The sequence below is a fragment of the Geotrypetes seraphini genome, chromosome 7 (genome assembly GCF_902459505.1).
Source record: "Geotrypetes seraphini chromosome 7, aGeoSer1.1, whole genome shotgun sequence".
NCBI classification, from domain to species: Eukaryota; Metazoa; Chordata; class Amphibia; order Gymnophiona; family Dermophiidae; genus Geotrypetes; species Geotrypetes seraphini.
In genome coordinates, this window is record NC_047090.1 from 61935876 (window position 1) to 61953557 (window position 17682).

The 17682-nt window shown below is 41.7% G+C and overlaps 1 protein-coding gene across 3 annotated transcripts in view; it reads right to left on the minus strand.

Moving 5' to 3' along the window:
• The window catches only part of SAMM50 (SAMM50 sorting and assembly machinery component), a 106003-nt gene that overhangs the window by 11175 nt on the left and 77146 nt on the right, over window positions 1-17682 (minus strand). For all 3 annotated transcript variants that reach the window (XM_033951681.1, XM_033951678.1, XM_033951680.1), the window contains 4 exons: window positions 15065-15151; window positions 14861-14931; window positions 11788-11855; window positions 4265-4411 (listed from right to left, as the gene is read on the minus strand). In XM_033951681.1, the coding sequence (XP_033807572.1) occupies window positions 4265-4411; window positions 11788-11855; window positions 14861-14931; window positions 15065-15151 (373 nt within the window). The remainder of the gene's footprint in view (window positions 1-4264; window positions 4412-11787; window positions 11856-14860; window positions 14932-15064; window positions 15152-17682) is intronic.

A 17682-nucleotide genomic window follows, 5' to 3' on the forward strand; every position in this document is an offset into this window, starting at 1 on the left:
CAGCTCTAGCAGGATACATATTTCAAATCTGATATATTCTAATTACAAGATAGAAATAAAATTATTTTTTTCTACCTTTTGTCATCTCTGGTTTCCGCTTTCATCATCTTTTCACTCTCTTCCATCCAGCGTCTGCTGTCTGTCTCTTCAATCCAGCATCTGCCCCTTCCATCCATTGTCTGCCCTCTCCCCTTTCCATATGGTATCTGCCTTCTTTCTATGCCCCTCTCCCCTTTCAATCCAGCCTGTGCCCCCTGATTCATTCTGCTCTCTTCATTTTTATCTCTCCTACACCAGATCTAGCATCTTTGTCCCTCTCTCCTTATTTCTCATCTGACCCCCTTCCCAGCATCAATCTCTTACTTTTTCATCCCTCTGTCTATCCCCTTTCCTTCATCTGATCTCTCCATTCCATCCTGACTCCTTCCCTTCCTCTAATCTCCCTGCCAGCTATTTCCTTCCTATTTTCCTCCTCCCCTGTCCAGCAGTACCCCTTCTCCCTTTCTTCCTCCCCTTATCCACCAGTAACTCTCTTCCCTTCCCCTTCTCCCCTGTCCAGCAGTACCCCCTTCCCCTCCCTTATCCAGGAGTACCCCTTCTCCCTTCCCTCCTTCCCTCTCCAGCAAATGATTCCTTTCTTTAGGCTAGTGGCAGCTCTATGTGCTTTTAACTTCGGCACACAGCTGCCCCTAAGCAGTAGTTTAGCCGTGGTTTCATGAGGCAGCCTCTGGGCCTTTAGTAGGCCGGCCCACATTACATCATCGAAGCGGGCCGGCTTAGCAAAGGCCCCGAGATTGTCTCATGAAACCGCAGCTAAACTACTGCTTAGGGGCAGCTGTGTGCCGAAGTTAAAAGCACACAGAGCTGCCACTGCTGGTCTGGGGGTGAGGAGAAAAAGGCAGGAATCGTACGCGGCAGGAGTCCCAGCATAGCAACGGCAACAGAAAGTTGCAAGTCAGCTGACGCCAGCACCTTCTGTTGCGGCGGGGACCCGAATCCTTCATGCACCGGCAAGATTTTTTTGCGGACAGTTGAAGAACACTGGAGTAGAGGAAGGGCAGGAATGGCTGGACTTATATAGAAAAGCAATTACACAATAACACCAGGAGAATCATACATTGCAACCAATCTTGATACTTTCAGATTTCTAAATAATAATTTTATTTATTTATAACTAGTCCATGCCCATTTCATAACCATGCAGAAAGAAATGTTTTAATATACAGTATATGGTAATTAAATTATGAAAGCTTACGAAAAATACAAGATTGGACAGTAATTTGAAACCTTCATTGGTGTGCATTTTTCACAGCCTTCAGATTTGACTAATTCAACCACTTTTCTGGGCTATCATGTGCTCAAGATAGGAAAAAATACTTTTCTGTTTTCCATAAACAGATCTTCACCCACTCCAAAATTACTAACTGTTGCAAGAATCATCTTTTCAATTTTATCACATGCTGTGGCTGAAATGGTATAGATGCTGTCAAATGTGTGGATTACTTGTGCAGATGATGTGGAAACCCCAGTCCTTTCCCCCAGGAATTTTAACTACTAAGCTACACCATATAAAGCATGAGATTCCAGAACTGTACTCAGTGGTGAAACAGTTAGTGCTAACCATTTTTAACACCCCCTCCCTCTATATGAAAAACATGATTTTTAATAATAATCCACAAGTCACACAAGAGTGTACCTAAGAAAGGGCAGCATCTGACACACTGAAACGGGCACAAGATCATCAATACACCCAATGTAAAATGAAACAAGCCAGATTAGTACAGATCGATCCTGCACAGTCAATGCTAGCAGAAAACAATGTCTTTCATATACACAGAACACAAACACCCTCGCCCAGTAAGGAATACTGTAAGTAATTAGAAACTAAGAATAGAAATATGTAGATAAAAGTTAACTGAACCACCAAGAACTTGGACTCTGCATATAATGCAACACCATAGAAACAGAAATAGTGATGAACGTTCCCTAATACTGTACAAAATATAGATAGCAGATGTAAGTGTGAAAAAAAGAAAAATAACAAATCATCACTTTACAAATTAACAAATAAATAAAAAATGGAAAACAAGATAATACCATTTTATTGGACTGATACATTTTTCAGAGATCAAAATATCTTTCCTCAGGTCAGGAAAGTATATTGCTGTTATGGTATCTTATCCTGACCTGAGAAAGGTTAGTCAAAAATTTAGTAAAATTAGTTCAATAAAAGGATCACCTTATATCCATTTTCTATTTATAAATGTTCATCAACACAGCAAAAAAAAAAAAATTAAAAAAAAAGAAAGAAATAGAAAATGTTTTTCTTCCTTTGTCGTCTCTGGTTTTGCTTTCCTCACTTTCTATGCTACTTCCAGAAACTGTCTGCCTCCCGCCATTGGTCTGGCATCCATCTTCTTCCCTCCGCTTCCCCCTCCAATGGTTTGGCATTTGTTTATCCTTCCCTTCCATTTCTCCCCACACCACCATGGTTTTTAGTATCTCTGTCTTCTCCTTTCCTCCCCTCAGATCTCGTATCTCTGTCTCTTCCCCCTTTCCTCCCCATCCAGATCTGATATCACTGTATTTCCCCCTCCCCACATGCTCTGGCATATTTCTCCTGTCCTCTCCTTCTCTTCCCTCCCCCCCATGGTCTCTCTTCTCCTTTCCATTTTCTTCCCTGGTCTCCCTTCTCAATTTATTTTCTACTTCTGTCTAGATTAAATTCTTACTATCCAGTCTTTTCACTGTGTCTACCTATAGCTTGCCACCTCTTTCCCTCACCCCCTCCAGAATCTCACTAATTCTATCCTCTTCCCCCATCCAGCATGTGTCCTTTTCTTTAACCCCTCCTTCCATCTAGTATGTGCTTCCTCGCTCCTCTCCATGTCCATCCAGCATCTGCTCCCCTCCCTCTCTTCCGTCCTGCATCTGTTCCCCTTCTCTCTCCGCTCCCCACTAACATCCAATGTCTGACCTCTTCTCTCTACCCCTTCATCCCACTGCCCCTCTCTCTCTCTTCCTCCACCCCAATTCCATCAAGTATCCTGCCCCTTCTCTCTCTTTCCCTCCACTCCAATTCTTCTATCAAGTATCCTGCTCCCTTCTCCCTCTCCCTCAACCCTAATTCCATTGAGTATTCTGCCCCTTTCTTTCTCTCCCCCTTCCACCCCAATTCCATCAAGTATCCTGCCTCCTTATTTCTCCTTCTCCCTCCACCCCAATTCCATCAAGTATTCTGCCCCTTCTCTCTCTCACCCTCCACCCCAATTCCATCGAGTATCCTGCCTCCTCATCTCCCCACCACTGCTGCTTTCCTGTATCAGCAGTAGTGGCTGTAAACGTAAATGCAGGCATTGTGGGACCTACCTGCAGCTCCCCGCAACTGCTGGCTCTGCTCCACAACAAGGAAGTGACATCAGAGGGGGTGGACAGGCAGCCACAGGGAGGTGTAGGAAGGTCCCGTGATGGCTGCATTTAAAGTTCACTGCCATTTATGCTGGTATGGGAAAGCTACAGGTGCAGAGTCGAGCGGGTGGTCTGTGTGCCAGTTGTGCATTCCCTTAGGGCTTGCACCCAGGGCGGACTGTATCTCACTTCTGTACACCACTGACTGTACTTTTCATTCTGTCTAGCAATTTTACTTCTATTGGTCAAGACTATCATTATCAATGATCAATTGAAAGCAGAGCTGAGAACTGTCACTTTGAGTCACCACTTGCAAATACTCTGGGACTTCTGCCTCCTCCCCTCCATTTTAAATCTCCTTCTAAATGACTTTAGTTTTGTCATCAAAGCGACCATTCTTAACTAGAGGCTCTATGCCAAGGCTCTTTCTGGAATTCTGCAAGTTTCACCTTTGTGCAATAACTAAAAAAGTTTTACAGGTGCAGTAAAATCTTGATTATTTAACCAAGCATTTACAGATTAGATACTTTGCCCTAGGATGGGGCAGCGAACGGTGCCAGAAATTACTTGAAACAATATGTATGTATGATTCTTTGTTGTGAATGATTCTGTACTATTTATTGTTGGCGTTTATTTATAATTTGTCATAGATTGATCTGCTATTGCAGTTATAATGCGGTATAGCAAGTATAAATAAGTAAATAAATAAATAAACTACTTTGACGTTTGACTGACCAGAATTTTGGACTGAGCCAGGAATCAAACTTGCTTCCTTAGTACACCAGTGAACTTTCAATAACCTGGATTCTGTTATTCCACAGTCTAAATACTCTTTAGAAAGAACATGTTTGCTTACCATAGTTGAGGTTGCAAAGGTTTCCTGCATTGAGGAAGAAGTGTGTCCTGAAGAGGTCCCCAAATCCTCCTTGCCCTGGCCTGAAAGGCAGAGGTGTATACAGGTGAAGACCTCCAGCCCAATATGCTTCTCCACCCAGATAATCACCTACACAACAAGGATAAAAATCACAAAAAGCACCTACATAAGTACATAACAAATACATAAGCATCATTATACTGGAACAAACTGTAGGTCCAGGATCCTGTTTGCAATCTACAAGATCCTAAACAGTAAAACAGATTTTATACTACTTACTCTCAGGAATAAGCACTGGATTTTTCAATGTCTATCTTAATAATGGTTTAAGTTTCAAGTTTATTTAAATCTTGATATACCGCTTTTATAGTCAAAGCGGTTTCCAATTAATACAAAGTTTTAAAAATATTTTTTATAAAAATAAAATAAAGGGAACAAATTCACAAGTACCATACAGAGACAACATGATACAGATGGGCAAATGGGGAGGATACATTGCATTAAAATAAAAGGGGAGGTAAAAAACAAAAGGCACAAAAGGAATCATTAATGTAAGGCCTAATGTCTGAGATTTTGAATTAAAAAATTAAGTATAAATCTCAAAAGCATCTCTGAAAAGAAATGTTTTAAGATTAGATTTAAAGTTATTGAGATTCTTTTCTTGTCTCAAGGTCAGAGGTAAAGTATTCCACAGTGTGGGAGCGGTCACAGAGAAGATTGTTTTCTGTGTTGTATCATAAAACAGTTGGCGTACTGAAGGGACCGCTAAAAGGTATTGTTGGGAAGAACGCAGAGTTCTATGTGGATCATATGGGATTAATATCCTATCTATAAAGGATGGAATGTGATTAGATTGAACTTTAAAAGTAAGTAGTATTTTGAAAATAATCCTATGTGAAATGGGTAGCCAGTAAGCTTTTCTGAGGAGTTGTGTTACATGGGCAAATTTTTTAGCGTTAAAAATGATTTTTATAGCAGTGTTCTGGATGACCTGTAATCTCCTGATCTCCTTTTGAGTGATGCCCTGATAAAGTGAATTACAATAATCTAAAGTTGAAATTACTAAAGAATGGATAAGAATATTAATTGAATTTGGGTTAAGTAGTGATTTGAGAGATCTAATCATTTTTAGTTTAAAGAAACATTTTTGTACCACAGAACTGATCTGAGATTTGAAAGATAGCGTGTTCGATTGGGATTGAAGAAATGCATATCGGAGAGACAAGACTCTTATATTGTTCCTGAGAAAAAAGCATACATTTGGATTTTAATATATTAAAAGAGAGAAGATTTTGACAGAGCCAGTCAGACACAAGATTTAATTTTTGATTAATATTCCCGATTTCGGCTTGATCATTGTTCTGGACTGGGTGGATTATTTGAATGTCATCTGCGTAGGCATAAACCGTGAATCCTACAGATTGAGCAACAATTAATAATGGTGCAAGAAACAAATTAAATAACATAGGCGAGAGAATTGATCCTTGTGGTACTCCTGAATCTTGGGTATTCGGCTTTGAAGGAGAGTTTTGGAAGTGAACTTGATATTGTCTATCGGAAAGGTAAGAGTTGAACCATTTGAGAGTGACTCCGGAAATTCCTAATGTTTCAAGACGATGTAAAAGAAGTGTATGGTTTATAGACTTTTCTTTAAGGAACTTGTCCAAACACTTTTTAAAACCTGCTAGGCTTACTGCTTTCACCACATTTACTGGCAACAAATTCCAGAGTTTAATTACACGTTGAGTGAAGAAATATCTTCTCCGGTTTGTTTTAAATTTACTACTTAGTAGCTTCATTGCATGCCCCCTAGTCCTAGTATTTTTGGAAAGAAAAAACCACCAATTCATGTACCCATTCTGCTCCTCTCAGTATTTTATAGATCTCTATCATATCTCCTCTAAGCCTTCTCTTCTCCAAGCTGAAGAGCCCTAGTCTCTTTAGCCTTTTGTCAAACGGAAGTCATCTCATCCCCTTTATCATTTTCATCACTCTTCTCTATACCTTTTCTAATCCCACTATATTTTTTTTAGAGATGCAGTGGCCAGAATTGTATACAATATTCAATGTGCGGTCAATACCATGGAGCGATACAAAGGCACTTAACATTCTCATTTTCCATCCCATTCTTGATAATTCCTAACATTTTATTTGCTTTCTTTGCCAACACTGTACACTGAGCACAGGGTTTCAATGTATCATTAACAATGACACATAAATCCTTTTTCCTGCTAATGTGGAACCTTGCATCACGTATCTCTCCCACTCCTTCCTCGATAAAGACCAAAGCAAAGAATTCATTTCATCTCTCCACTATGGCCTTGTCTTCCCTGAGTTCCTCTTTTACTCCTTGGTTATCTAGCGGTCCAACCAATTGTTTTACTGGCTTTCTTAATTCTAATATACCTTAAAAAAACTTTTTCTATGTGTTTTTGCCTTTAACACAATCTTCTTTTCAAGGTCTCTCTTAGCCTTCCTTATCAGCAGTTTGCCTTTGACTTGTCATTCCTTATGCTGCTTCCTATTATTTTCAGTCTGATCCTTCTTTCATTTTCTTTTAGCTCTAATAGCTTCCTTCACCTCACTTTTTAATCATGTCGGTTGTCGTTTGGCCTTCCTTTCTCCTTTTTTAATACAGTGATACCTTGGTTTATGAGCATAATCCATTCTAGGATCATGCTCGTAATCCAAAATGCTCGTTTTGCAAAGCAAAGTTCCCCATAGGCTTTAATGCAAACTCAGAAGATTCGTTCCACAACCAAAATTTGCAATGGTGGCCCAGGGGTGAGTACCTGCCTGCAGATGCTTCACAGCACGTCCTACGTGCTTGTACGTGGTGAGCGTGTTGTTGGGGCAGCGTCTGACTTAGGAGAGGAGAGAGAAGTCGCGCGCATGCTCATTCAGGATGGCCAGGTTAGAAGGGTGCCGGGAAAGCGCTGACGGACGGCAGAGGCATCGCCGAAGCAGGAGGGCAGCCGCATGGGGACCCCGAGGCAAGGAAGGCACCACTTTCAAATAGCTGTGCAGCACCCGAAGGCAGGTACTCACCCCTGGGCCACCATTGCTGAGTGCTCGTTTATCGGGGCAGTGCTCGGTTTACGAGACAAAAGTTTGCTGAGTGTTTTGCTCGTCTTGCAAAACACTGGCAAACCAGTGCACTCGTAAACCGAGGTACCACTGTATATGGAATATAATTGGTCTGGGCTTCCAGGATAGTATTTTTGAAAAACATCCATGATTGATGTACATTTTTTACCTTTGCAGCAGCTCTTTTTTTTCTTTTTTACACTTCTCCTTATTTTAGCATAGTCCCCTTTTTGAAAGTTAAACACTAATGTATTGGTTTTCCTATGTGTACTTACTCCAGAGATTATATCAGATCTGATCATGTTACAATCATTGTTATCATCAAGTGACCTCAGCACCAAATCATGCTCTCTACTAGGTCCTAGAGCTAGAATTGTTTCTCCTCTTGTTGACTCCTGAACTAGCTGCTCCTTAAAGCAGCCTTTGCTTTTATTAAGGAATTTTACCTCCCTAGCATGCCCTGATGTTATATTTATCCAGTCAATACTGAAGGAATTGAAAATCACCCGTTATTCACTCCCTCATGCATGATGTACTGCACAACCACATAAGCCAGGGGTGTCCAATGTTGGTCCTCGAGGGCCGCAATCCAGTCGGGTTTTCAGGATTTCCCCAATGAATATGCATTGAAAGCAGTGCATGCAAATAGATCTCATGCATATTCATTGGGGAAATCCTGAAAACCCGACTGGATTGCGGCCCTCGAGGACCGACATTGGACACCCCTGACATAAGCAAAGCTGTACAGGGAGTGAGAATGGAAAGTCAGGACTTAGTAGCTGAGTTAACAGGAAAACTAAACTAAGAACTCCTCACCCCCTTCCAAAATCCACCCATCTCTCCTCTAATTTCTTCCTATGCTGCTATATTTCTTCAGGATGAAAACCCTGGCCTAATATACTGGTGCCTAACATTAGGACACCTAGTGACCCCTAAGTCAAGTTAGGCGGTGGTAGGCATGATTCTGTAAATGGCACCTAGCGGTTTATTGGCCACCACGTCGAATAACATAACATAACATAAATTTTTATTTATATACCGCAAAAGTCTTTCAGTTCTATATGGTTTACAAAAGAGAAGGGTTGACCATTGTCAGTGAGCTACAATAGACAGAATATTGGCATCAACGAGTTAACGATAGTTTCACATCAGTATGCTGCTTTGAAGGGATTACAAGAATTTTGAGACCAGATGGGTTTTTAATAGCTTTCTAAAATGCATATATGATGTTGATATTCTAACCATCAGACCCCGTTCAGGATCCCTGGAAGCGGCTTGGTATGATAAGTCGGTTAATGAATCTTTTCTGAGTACAGCCTTTGACTGAAGGGTAGGTAAAAAATGATCGGGAACTTGTAGAGCGGCTTGGCAATAAGAACAAGAATTGAGCAGTTGGTAGTTAGGCAATAGGCCATGTAGGGCTTTGTAGACAAGGCATCCAAATTTGAAGAGAACTCTTCCCTTGACAGGAAGCCAATGTAGTTTTTGGTAGAATGGAGTTATGTGGTCAAATTTTTTCCGTGGAGAGGATGAGGTATATAAACTTAAGGTTTAGTTTAGTTTAGTTTATAGATTAGTTTCACTGCCGTCTTTTGGATGATACTCAGTTTCCGGAAATGCTTGCATTGTCCTGCTAGGTATGAAATGTTGCAGTAGTCCAGGAGGCTTAACACTAGCAATTGGACTAGTAATCGGAAAGGAGCAAGTTCAAAGAATTTTCTTATGGATCTTAGTTTCCAAAGCGTGATGAAGCCTTTGCGTACAACTTGGTCCACTTGAGTGGTCATAGATAGCTGTCTATAAAGGTGAACTCCCATGATTCTAATCGAAGGGGTGATAGGAAAGGTATTCCTCTCAGAGTTAGGGTGTCCAAGGTGCAGTTGGTAGTGGTGACTAGAAAAAAACTTAGTTTTTTTCAGTGTTTAGTTTTTACTTGAAGTGTGACATCCACCCTTCTATAGTGGATAAGATTGAGTCTATTCTTTGAATCTCTGCAGGTGTCAGGGAGGACAATAGTAATGTCTTCAGCGTAACTATAATAGGTAACATTTAAGCTTTTTAGATGAGCTTCCAGGGAGGATAGATAGATATTGAAGAGAAGGGGTGATAGAGGGAAGCCTTGAGGAATACCACATTTACTGGTCCATTTGTCAGATAGGGTCTCTCCAGACTGCACTTGGTAGCTGCGACATTTTAAGAAGCCTTGGAACCATTGGAGGCCATTTCCCGATAGTCCAAAGAAGTCTAGGCAAAGCAGCAGTAAGTTGTGGTCTACTAGGTCAAATGCACTACTGAGGTCTGGTTGTATCACTAGTGCATTTAGGCCTTTACTCAGTATGTCATACATGTCATTCAAGAGGGAGGCAATTACAGTTTCTGTACTGAATGATGATCTAAAGCCTGACTGGGAATCATGGAGTAGGTGAAACTTTTCTATGTGGTTCATTAGTTGGGACTGAAATAGTCCTTCCATTAGTTTTATGAAGAGGGGAGTTAAGGCAATGGGTCTGTAGTTCTCTATCTGAGTGGTTGGTTTCTTCATGTCTTTCAGGATAGGTCTGATGATGATGTGGCTTCTTTTTTTGGGAAACTCCCCTTTATTTAGCGTGTCTACTAGCCATGTGTAGAGATCAGCTAGAAACTTGTATTAAGCCTTAGATATTAGCACTGGGGGGGGCAGGCATCAATGGGAGAGTATGCTTGCACGTATTTTTTGAATAGTTGGTGAAATTGTGTTTTCCATCATATTTACTGGATTGATGTAGCAGGTGGGTTTATTGCTTAGCGAGTCTCTTAAGGCTTGTATTTTTGATTGAAAGTAGTGGGCAAGAGCATCCGAGGAGGGAGCAGAGTCTTGGGTAGTTCTTTGGTGTCAAGCCCTTTCTGGCTGATCAGGTTGGAATAGTAGCCCTTACGTTTCTCTTTCAGTTTGAGTTTATATTCATGTGCTTGGTCTTGCCATCTCTGTCTGGTTTCCTCCCCTTTATTCTTGCTCCATGCATGCTCTAGGTGTCTTACTTGTCTCTTCAGTTTTATCATTCCATATCAAATGATTTGTCCGATTTTCTCTGGCGTTTGACTTTTAATCATTTTGGTGCGAGATAATTTATAGTGATTTGACTTAAGGATTCCCAGGTGGAGTAGAAGTCCTCTGTGGTGGTCTGTGCAAACTTAGCATCGTAGTTGGACCAAAAAAGATGGATTCATCTACTGGGCCTCTGGTCAGTGTTAGAGCTGAGGGCGAGACCATGTTTTTTTTCCCTTGTTTGCTGCCAGTTTAGGTTGAACTCAAACAAGTAGTGATCTGACCATAGTGTGGGTAGCCATTTTCCATCTGATAGGGAGACTGGGGGGAACACTAGATCTTTAGTTGAAGAGGCTACCAGGTCTAAGTGGTGACCTTTTATCAAGTTTCAAGCTTATTAAAATTTTTGAAGTATCGTAATATCATAAATTCAAAGCGATTTACAATTAAAAATAGGGTCTCAGTTACTAACTACGACAAATACACAAACATTACAGACTTATACATAGGGGAAGTGGGGAGAACTACAATAAGCATAGTAAAGTAAACAAGAAAGTAAGTACAATGGGGGGTAAATGGTATGGGGACCATGTATAGTCTAGGGGTGCCCAAAAGGTCGATCGCGATCGACCAGTCGATCGCAAAGGCAATGAGTCGATCGATCACGGAGCTCATTGCCGTAAAGACGACGCTTCCCAGTGCCGTAAAGACGACGCTGAAGCACCGGGTTGACCAACCTTCCTCGCCCGACGTCAATTCTGACAGAGAGGAAGTTCCGGGCCAGCCAATTGCTTCCTGAATGGGGGTTTAGATGTAGTGGATGGTGGTTTGTGTGGTGGATGCTTCGGGTGGGGGGTGGTCAGTTGGTGTGTATGGGCTGATATTTGGGATTCTGGTATGTGTGTGTGGGGTTCAGAATGGAAATATGGTGGGTTTTGGGCTGGATAGACGGGTGGGCTGGAGTACATTTATGGAGGGGATATTAAAGAGGTGGTTCTTTCTGATGAATCATGGGCTCTGGAAGATGATGGATTATTTTAATTGTGGTGGGAAGCAGTTTTGGTCCCACTGTTTGATCTTGGGTGGGGTGGGGATTGGCTGGGAGCAGTTGAGTTTTTTGTTTTCCAGAATTGGAGATGGATGGGGCTGATCTTCGTATAGTGTCTTATAATGCCAGAAGGCTCAACTCCCCGGGTAAATGCCCTGCTCTTTTTCGGGAGCTAGTGCGGATACGAGTTTCTATCTGTTTGGTACAGGAGACCCACCTCCTCAGAACTCATGAATGTTTAATGCAATGTACTTCAAATAATAAAACCATAACTATTATAGGCCAAATAATTATGAGTTGCACAGTAACAGGATCTCTTAGATATGAGAGGTCATAAAATCTAACCTTCGCTCTGTGGTCCAATGCTGTACATACTAAATCCACGTACGCTTGTTGGTCCCCCAAGGTAAAACCTAAGGAACAAATGGAAAAATTATTGCTGAAATTCTACCAAGTACAAATACCTATTCTACAGTCTGTAGGATCAATGCAAAATCTACAGAGAGCAATATTCAGATTACCACTGTACAAAGCAGATGATTTATATGCTTATCTTTAGGCCAGATAGTCAGCCGCCCTGTTGGTATGAAGGACTGGTGAATATGTACTATACTCCTACAGTTAAATGGATAATTTTATCTCTTTAAAATAGAAGAGCTATTTATGTGGTCCTACTTGAACAGATAAATTTAACCAGAAAGCAGCTGAAAATCACCACTATCTGGTTAAGCTGAAGCTTTGCCTTTGAAATTCTTCCAATATTTCCCTCTTCTAACTGGATAACTTCTGGCTGACCATTAGCCAAACTCCAATTTAAAAACAAAAAAATAATTATAGTTTATTATCAAAGTTATACCGCATAAATCCCTTTGAAAAATCAACCCCATAAATGTATGGGAAGATTAGGTTCTTATCTCAATCATCTTTCTAGTAGAAAGGCATACGAGTCTTGGATCAGTGGGTTATTTACCACTACTTACGAGTTTGTATTGAAGGTGTCATCTACATTTTTCAGCTCTTCCTTCTCAGACACTGCTCTGTGCCCCCTCAGTTCATACAAAACCATTGAAAAGCCCTACAAAGAGAAAAATAAAGAGGAGGGGAACAGGAAACTCCCCGCTCAGCTCAAGTCTGCTTTGATGTCAAATAAATGATTATCAAACATGCCATATAAGAATAGAAAAAAACCAAGGTGGAACCCAACATGCCACCTACCTGACTGAAACCAGCACCAACAATAATGTTACCCCATAACCTCTCACGTTATCGCTTTTTTTAAATTCAGAAGAGAGTCAACCACGTGGCACCTCCCCTCGAGGAGGTTCACTTTTCGACAATACAGAAACTTCCAGATATTCATTACTCTTCAGACCCTTTTGACAGAAAAAGGGAAAGCAGAAGAAAAGTACGCACATGTTCTAGATCAGTGGTTCCCAACCCTATCCTGGAGGACCACCAGGCCAACTGGGTTTTCAGGCTAGCCCTAATGAATATGAATGAGAGAGATTTGCATATAATGGAAGTGAGAGGCAAGCAAATCTGCTCCATGCATATTCATTAGGGCTATTCTGAAAACCCGATTGGCCTGGTGGTCCTCCAGGACAGGGTTGGGAACCACTGTTCTAGACAGTAAACAGGCAAAACTAACATATGACAAGGCAGGCTATCAAGGTTCATATGCCTTTCTACTAGACAGAAGATTATTGAGGTAATAACTCCCCAATCTCTCGTCCCCATTTCCCTTCAGCGTCTTCTCCCCCACTCTCTCTTCCATTTCCCTTCAGCGTCTTCTCCCCCACTCTCTCTTTCCCATTTCCCTTCAGCGTCTTCTCCCCCACTCTCTCTTCCCCCATTTCCCTTCAGCGTCTTCTCCCCCACTCTCTCTTCCCCCATTTCCCTTCAGCGTCTTCTCCCCCACTCTCTCTTCACCCCCTCCCCCCACTTAGCACCCTTCACACAGTCCAGCAGTCCCCTCCCTCCTGCTGTCTGTCTGTCCATCTCCCTCCCTTCCCCTTACCTTCATGGTGATTTCAAGAAGGCTATTCTTTCTATTGCAGCTGGAGCCTTGAAGTCGCGTCGTGTGTAGCTGCTGGAAAGGTCTCCTCTGATGAAACCGGAAACAGGAAGTTGCATCAGAGGAGACCTTCCCGGCAGCCACACGCAATGCAACTTCAAGGCTCCGGAATAGAAAGAATAGCCTTGTAGAAATCGCGACTAAGGGAAGGGAGGGAGATGCCTGGACAGATGGAAGGGAGGGGGCTGCCGGACCGCACGCTCAGTGACCACACGTGCTCCTTCCCTTAACTGCGGAGACAAGGCCATTCACCGCTCCACAGGGCGGTGAATGGCCTTGTCCCCGTACTCGCAGTGACCTTTTTTTTTCACCGTTTCATCAGGCTATCCGCGGTTAGCCACAGGTAACAGCCACCATGTCATTCTCTAATGGGGTCCTGTTTCACCTATGGCTTCATCAGGGGGATTGTAAAGTGCTGTATCTGTAAATCAAAATCTATAAAAATATATATTAAAAAATCAGCCTTGCAAAGAAATAGTGTGATTCAAAAATGACTAAATTCACAGGAAGACAAACTCACAACACCCATAAATTTCATTTCACTGGGTTCCCTTTGGGCCATGCACTGAAAAAAAATGGTGACTGTGTGTTTTAGATTGTTGGAGAAAAAGGTAGATGATGTCATCTACAAACTCACGAATAAAGGAGAATAACCCACCGATTCATGACTCAAATGCCTTTTGACTAGAAGGAGTGGCAGTGGGATGTGAATCTGGCTTTCCTGATTCTTAAACCAATGCTCTAATCATTTAAGTTGCTGCCCTACTCAGTATACAATTACTATACTACTGTAGAAATAGATATCAATATACAATAGTATCAAATTTTGCCATTCAGATTATTTCATTTTTAAATCTCTAAAATACAAAATAAGCCACTAACAACTCAAAAAGGGCTCCACAATCGCCCAAATCTGAAACAGAGAAATATTACTGGCTGGAAGTAGTGATAAATTAATAAATAACCTACATTGAACAGTACAGCACAAAGACATCTCAGAAATGCTACAAACAGCTCTAAGCTAACCTGAGCTCCAAGTTTCAATATATTAGCAGTATATAATCAGCCTTAAATATGTAGCTGCATGATGGGCAATAGCAACTTTCTAAGCTGGAACAACACAAACTTCATAAATATATTTTAAATCAGACTGGAAGGTTGGTCTATACACAGACTTGAAGGCATTAGTCTAAATGTCTGATATGGTCTCTTCTGTTCTATGGAAGCATTTCATACACCTATATCTGATGTTTAACAAAGCCTGAAAACCTACTACTATTTGCTCTCATCGAACTAAATATATTATAGATTAATCAAATCCAACTGAATAAGAATACACCTTACCTATCAGCAATACTGGATGGTTTTTCTCCAATAGGGACTAACATCCCACTCCAAAGAGATGCTGAAAGAACCTAATACACAGATTGAAAACAATTAAATCGGTTCTAATTGCTGTGAACTTTAGAAACCCTCTTAGGTAAATACTATAGTGCTGAATTAACACTGAAAAGGGGAACATGAACCAAAATCCATACTGATACTTACCGAATCCCAGATCATTTTTTTATTCAGCTGAAGTTCAAAGTCCTCTTTAAGAAAGGAAACATCTCCACCTGTGTAACCTGCTAACTCCTGCAAAACAGAGGTGCCTCATCAAATTCAGTCTCTGTACCACAATGACCCTCCCAATGTCCAATTTTTTTTTTTTTTCCAAAATGATGAATTCGCTTTGAAATGTTCTGAGCTTGTTACAGATATACAGCTCCCGGCTGACTCTTCATCCTTCCTAGGTCCCAAAACAAGCTGACACTTCTCAACAAAATCCAGAAGGGGATATGAATGTGCCTCATAGAAAGTGAGCACTCCCTGGCATACATTGCTGCCAAAATAAAATGATCATTTGCTCTTTAATAGGATTTTCTAGAACTATCATACTATGCAGCCTTAGATTACTATTTTGAAACCAGTAGATACCCATAAAATACTTGTAGAAGTCCTGGACAGGACGGGGAAAAATTTGTCCCCGTGTCATTCTCTAATCCTTACTTGTGAAAGTGATAGCAAAACAACTAAGCACTATTCTGTAAGGACACACAAAAAATGGCATTGCATGTAAATGCAAGGGTGTATTCACAGGGGAGAAGCATGGGCAGTGCTGCCACTTTCATAAGTGTGCAACTTATGAAATACTGTAATTTACAACTGCCCTAGCTACATCTGGGCACCCTCAGTTATCAGTTATATCAGATCTATGGCTGGTATAACTGCAGGCACCTATATTTTAAGCATTGCCCAGTATTCTAGAATGGAATCTGGGGACCCAGATACCATTATAGAATAGACTCCCACCCTGTAGCATCAGGGCACCTAAAAAAAGGCACCCAGTCATATAATTGCACTCCCTAAACATAAAATTATCCAGGAAACAGGTGGATTGGCTCGTCACCTTGGCCTTTAATAGCAGTAACTAACTTGCTAGACACACACAAACATACATGAGGACACTAGCTGGACATGTTTATTCGGTGGCAAGTCAAATGCACGCAAGACAAAAATGCAAGGACAATTGTGCGAAGACACAATTCTGCAAACAATATAGACCTGCGCCCATTTACCTTGCGCTATAAAGTCCTGCGTGTTATTGTCTTGTGCTATAAAGACTTGCGCACATCTGACCGCACGCTATTGTCTTGCGCTATAAAGTCCTGCACGATATTGTCTTGCGCTATAAATTCCTGTGCGCTATTGTCTTGCACTATAAATACTTGCGTGCATCTGAATGTGCGCGTTTGCGTGCTAATGACTATGAACCATTTTTTCACACTTACCCGAGATTATATTCATGAACCATTCTCACTTTGTGTACAGCTTTCTTTAAATTAGTGCCTTATTTTCCAACTACTGTTGCTCTATATCACAGGTGTCAAAGTTGGTCCTCGAGGTGATCTATATATGTTTCATCTTTGCTTACATCTTATGCTTTGACTGCATAGGAAGTAAGCAAAGATGAAACATATACTGTATAGATAATATTGAGTAGTAACATAGTAAATGACAGCAAAGACCTGCCCAATATTCACATGCATTAAGCATTCATGGTTAAATAGTCTTTTTTTTCTTTATTATTTCTGGACCACAGACTGTAGAAGTCTGCCTGTTACTGTCTTTAGGTTCCCACTACCAGAATTGTGATCAAAACTCACTCCAGTCTATCCTAACTATCCCGTCATTTATGGGATACAGTCTGCCTGGCACTATTCTCACATTCCAAATCACTGGAGCTTCTTTCAAAGCTCTTCCCGGCCCATCCTAAACTGAATTGCCATATACGGGACACAGACCATGAAAGACTGTCCAGTACTGGCCTTAGTTTATGTTATACAATTCATTTTCTTATTAGAGATCCGTTGTGTTCATCCTGTCACCTTTTTCATTTCTCCGCCTCCTCTACCAGATCCTTTTTCATGTTTTCCACTCTCTCCAGGGTGTCCGTTACCAATCTCGGTATCATCCGCAAAAAAGCAAACCTTAACTTCTAACTCTCCGTTTGTATTTTCCTTTTATGTATCTTTTACTATACTTATTGTAGCTCTCCCTACTTCCCTTATGTATTGGTACGTCATGTCCATCTGTGTTGGTTTTAGTTAATAATTAAGACCCTGTTTTAACTGTAAATCGCTTTGAATTACCGTATTTTCACGTAGATAACGCGCACCCATGTAAAACGCGCACACGGGTATAGCGCGCGGGAAACCAAAATGTTTAAAAAATTTTGTATACCGCGCACACCCGTATACCGCGCATGCTGCCCGACTCTCCCGTCGCTGCCCAACTCTCCTTTAGCCCGCCCCGACTCTCCTCTGGCCACCCCGACTCTCCTTTCATCCGCCCCGACTCCTCCCCCTTGAAGTCCTGTCCCCACCCTGAAAGCCTGATGCCCCCCCTGACGTCCGATTCACCCCCCCCGCAGGACCGCTCACACGCACCCGCACACCCACCCTGAAGGACCGCTCGCACCCCCACAGCCTCCCGACCCCCCCCCCCATCATGTAGAAGCTCCTATCGGTGTCCTGCTGCTTCCTCTTGGCGGTCCCGCCCTTTCTCTGACGTCAAGCCCTCTTGCCCCGCCGACTCCCCGACACGATCGGGGCAAGAGGGAGCTT